This window comes from Alligator sinensis, unplaced genomic scaffold (genome assembly GCF_000455745.1).
Source record: "Alligator sinensis unplaced genomic scaffold, ASM45574v1 scaffold707_1, whole genome shotgun sequence".
Lineage (NCBI taxonomy): Eukaryota > Metazoa > Chordata > Crocodylia > Alligatoridae > Alligator > Alligator sinensis.
Genome location: NW_005842065.1, coordinates 2,223,314 through 2,227,493, shown reverse-complemented (window position 1 = coordinate 2,227,493; position 4,180 = coordinate 2,223,314). Strand labels below are relative to the sequence as shown.

Sequence of the window (4,180 nt, the reverse complement as noted above, 5' to 3'; positions counted from 1 at the left end):
CATCTTCATTAATGATGTGGACACTGGAGTCAGAAGCGGACTGGCCAAGTTCACCGATGACACCAAACTTTGGGGCAAAGCATCCACACCAGAAGACAGGCAGGTTATCCAGGCTGACCTGGACAGGCTCAGCAAGTGGGCGGACGAGAATCTGATGGTGTTCAACGCCGATAAATGCAAGGTTCTCCACCTTGGGAAAAAAAACCCGCAGCATCCTTATAGGCTCGGCAGTGCTATGTTGGCTAGCACTATGGAAGAAAGAGACTTGGGGGTCATCATTGACCACAAGATGAACATGAGCCTGCAATGCGATGCGGCGGCTAGTAAAGCGACCAAAACGCTGGCTTGCATCCATAGATGCTTCTCAAGCAAATCCCGGGACGTCATTCTCCCCCTGTACTCGGCCTTAGTGAGGCCGCAGCTGGAGTACTGCTTCCAGTTTTGGGCTCCACAATTCAAAAAGGATGTGGAGAAGCTTGAGAGAGTCCAGAGAAGAGCCACGTGCATGATCAGAGGTCAGGGAAGCAGACCCTACGATGACAGGCTGAGAGCCCTGGGGCTCTTTAGCCTGAAAAAGCGCAGGCTCAGGGGTGATCTGATGGCCACCTACAAGTTTATCAGGGGTGACCACCAGTATCTGGGGGAACGTTTGTTCACCAGAGCGCCCCAAGGGATGACGAGGTCAAATGGTCACAAACTACTTCAAGATCGTTTTAGGCTGGACATAAGGAAGAATTTCTTTACTGTCCGAGCCCCCAAGGTCTGGAACAGCCTGCCACCGGAGGTGGTTCAAGCGCCTTCATTGAACACCTTCAAGATGAAACTGGATGCTCATCTTGCTGGGATCCTATGACCCCAGCTGACTTCCTGCCCTTTGGGCGGGGGTCTGGACTCGATGATCTTCCGAGGTCCTTTCCAGCCCTGATGTCTATGAAATACACAGACATTACACGTGGACATACACATACATTCATATGCACAGGGGCACCTACATGCACGTGTGCAAGCATGTGTAGTAATGTTCGTGTACACACACACACACACACACACACACACACACACACACACACACACTTTTGCCACCCCGCGAAGCCCCGCCCCGCCCCACTTCCCCATCCAATTAAGTGTGTGCCCCGCCCCGCGGATGACGTCACGGCGCGCGCCGGAAGTTGCAGTCCGGGCGCACACGTGGGGGGGGAGGGGGTTGAGGCGCGGGTGGAGGTTGCTGCCGCTCCGATGTTCCGGGTCGGGCTCAGCTTCGGCCTCCGGCTCCGTGGCGGCGCTGCCGCGCGGGTGAGGCCGCCGGGGAGGAGCCGGGGACGGGGCCGGGACGGGTAGGGGTGTGTGGAGGTCAAACGAGGGTGGGGCGGGGTCAGAGGGAGGTCAGGGGGTCAGAGCTGGGCTTCCGTGGGGAGCGGTAGGAGAACAGGGGGCTCAGCGTGATGCCAGTGGGGCCGGGGGCTCTGGCCAGGCTGCCTGGACCAGATGATGCTCTCCCTGGGGCCCACCACAGGGCAGCACCAGCCTCCTTCACCCTGCCGGTCCCGAGTAGATGAAGAGGACCGGATCTCTGCCCACCTGCCCCCTGGTTCAAAGCTGCCTGCTGCGGGGTTCAGCTGTGTGCTCCAGCAGGCCTTTTAACCCCCCCTCGCTCAGGCTCTGCCCACCTGGAGCCCTGCACAGAGCAGGTGGTGTCTGCACCCACTTGTTCCACAGTGGCCTCAAGCTGGGGAGCTGCCCCCTTGGCTCCATGTGTTCACTTCTCTCCATCCCTGTTTTCTTCTGCCCAAAGGCTTTGTCCATGTCCTCTGGCCAGACAGGGCCTTTGGGGACCTCCACAACCCCCGCAAGCCTGGTGGATGTGGCAGCCCAGGCAGGTGAGTCCCATTCTTGGCTCTGCTTCCCAATGCCATTATGAAATGACTTTGCAGCCACCTGCCTCATGCTGTTAGAAGTTGGTGTGCCAGGGTCAGGGGCCTGGAATGTGGTATGGGAAGGGCTCTGATTCCCCTACAAAGGCTGGGGCTTTCCTGTTACCCGAGCAGCTGTCTGTGCTTCTGCAGTGCGGGGTTGGTCTCTGTTGCAGCTGGTCAGCAGGGGCAGTCCTGTTTCTCTGGGGTGGGCCAAGTGCTCCACATCTGGTGGTCTGCAGAGGACCAGGCTTCCTCAATGCCTGACCTGAGCTGTGCTCACATGTCCCCTGGGCTTTGCCTCCCTGTAGAGAAGCCACCCCCTGTGATCCCGGAGACTCCGATCCTGCGGGAGTGTCCTATTGCTATCCCTGCGCACCGCACACCTGTGCAGGCCTGGGTGGAGTCCCTGCGGCACTACGATGACCAACCTGTGGGCCTGGCTGATCTGCACCCTGACGTCTTCGCTGTGACGCCTAGGTATGGCCAAGCCTAGGTCTGGGGGTGCTGGATTGATGGGTAGTACCTCTGCTCATTAAGCAGCAGCCTAGCCTCTTCCTCCTTTCTCCAGCCACTTCCCAGCTCTGTGTCCTGGGTTCTTCAGGCTGGTGTGTGTACATGCTTCCTGGCCAACCTCCTAGGTCACTCTCCTGCTTCCTTGCAGGGTGGACATCCTGCACATGGTGGCCATTTGGCAGAAGAACTTCAAGAGAATCGTGAGTGTGTTTGGGTAGGCACTGGAACAGTAGTTGGCACTAGTGGTTTGGGCACAGGGACTTGGGGGGCAGGACTCTTAGACTATGCTTCCTACCTGGGTGGGAGCCCAGACTCAGGGGTTCTAGCCCAGATCTGGGAAGGGAGTGAAGGTGTAATGGGCTTGAGCTGGGGATGTGGGCCCAGACTCCTGGGTTTACTTCTCTTCTCTGCTACGCCTTGGCTGTGGGCTGTTGGGTGATTTTTTTTTTTCCACCCCTAGGTAGTAGGGCATGGCTCCTAGAGCTCTCTTGGGTGGTGCTTGGCTGGTGCCCTGACCCAGTACTTGCTGCCTTCCCCTCCAGAGTTACGCCAAGGTTAAGACGCGGGCGGAGGTGAGGGGTGGTGGCAGGAAACCCTGGAAACAGAAAGGTACTGGCTGGGCCCGGCACGGCAGCATCCGTTCACCTCTCTGGCGTGGTGGTAAGTGTTCTTCAGGTCCCCCAACCCTTCTCTGCAGACTGGGGCCCTGCAACCTGTCCCCCCCCCTCGCCAGCAATGGTTGTGAGTGTGTGGGACCAGGAGGGGACCCTGCCATGAACCTCCTTCCCTGTCCTTGCAGCCACAGGTCCCCTCACCCCTCCCATCCACCTGCCTCAGGCTCCTGCCCTAGCTGGAGGCTGCTGTGGACCAAGACTCCCTGCTGTCGGCCTGGACATCCTCATATGTCCCTGCTAACCCCCTATGCCTCTTTCTTCTCTCCTCCCCAATCCCTTCTCAAGGTGGTACTGTGCACGGCCCCCGAGGTCCCACCAGCTACTACTACATGCTGCCCATGAAGTTGCGGGTGTCAGGCCTCAAGGTGGCGCTGACGACCAAGCTGATGCAGGTACCAGGAGCAGGGATGGGAGGAGAGATGCAGGGTGTCAGGACTCCTGGGTTTTCACCTCAGCTGGAGGGAGAAGGGCCCTGTGAGTTGGTTAAGTGGTCTAGAAGAAGTCGTAGGGGATGAGATGGAGAAGAGCTGTGATCCCGGACTCCTGGGTTCTTTCCCCAGTGCTGGGTCTGCTTGCTGAGCTGGGATGAGGTGCTTTCCTCCTGGGGCAGGTCTGTCCCCATAAGGGGTTAATCAGAGGTTTTCCGTGGGCTGGGAGCAGGGTCCTGTAGCTCCAATGTTGGGTCTCTATTAACTTATTCCCAGTCAGGCCCAGAGCAGAGAGGTCTGGGGCAGATGGAGGCCATGGGTGAGCACCCAGGCTCAGCGGAGCAGCCTGGGGAAGGAGCTCGCAATATTCCCTGTCCTTGCTCCTCCTTCCCCCCGCAGGACAACCTGCACATTGTGGACAACTTGGAACTGCCGACACCCGACTCGCAGTACCTGGCCAACCTGGCCCAGTACCGGCGCTGGGGCCAGTCTGTGCTTATTGTGGATGTGTGAGTGGGGTTCGGCCAGAGAGGACCTGTGGGTTGTGTTCTCCGCCCCGCCCTGTGGGACCCCAGGGGGAAGTGACCTTTCCTCTAGCCTGTCCATCTGGCTGCACCAACCCCCTGCTGTCTGGGAGCCAGGACAGCCTGGG

At 58.9% G+C, this 4,180-nt stretch overlaps 1 protein-coding gene across 1 annotated transcript in view; it reads left to right on the top strand.

The window, feature by feature from the left end:
- The first annotated feature begins 1,162 nt into the window (after positions 1 to 1,162).
- Positions 1,163 to 4,180, top strand: part of MRPL4 (mitochondrial ribosomal protein L4) — a 3,965-nt gene continuing 947 nt past the window's right edge. The window contains exons 1-7 of the mRNA XM_006023449.3: positions 1,163 to 1,293; positions 1,793 to 1,877; positions 2,222 to 2,390; positions 2,575 to 2,626; positions 2,969 to 3,086; positions 3,386 to 3,492; positions 3,928 to 4,037. Of these exons, the coding sequence (XP_006023511.1) occupies positions 1,237 to 1,293; positions 1,793 to 1,877; positions 2,222 to 2,390; positions 2,575 to 2,626; positions 2,969 to 3,086; positions 3,386 to 3,492; positions 3,928 to 4,037 (698 nt within the window). The 5' untranslated portion in view covers positions 1,163 to 1,236. The remainder of the gene's footprint in view (positions 1,294 to 1,792; positions 1,878 to 2,221; positions 2,391 to 2,574; positions 2,627 to 2,968; positions 3,087 to 3,385; positions 3,493 to 3,927; positions 4,038 to 4,180) is intronic.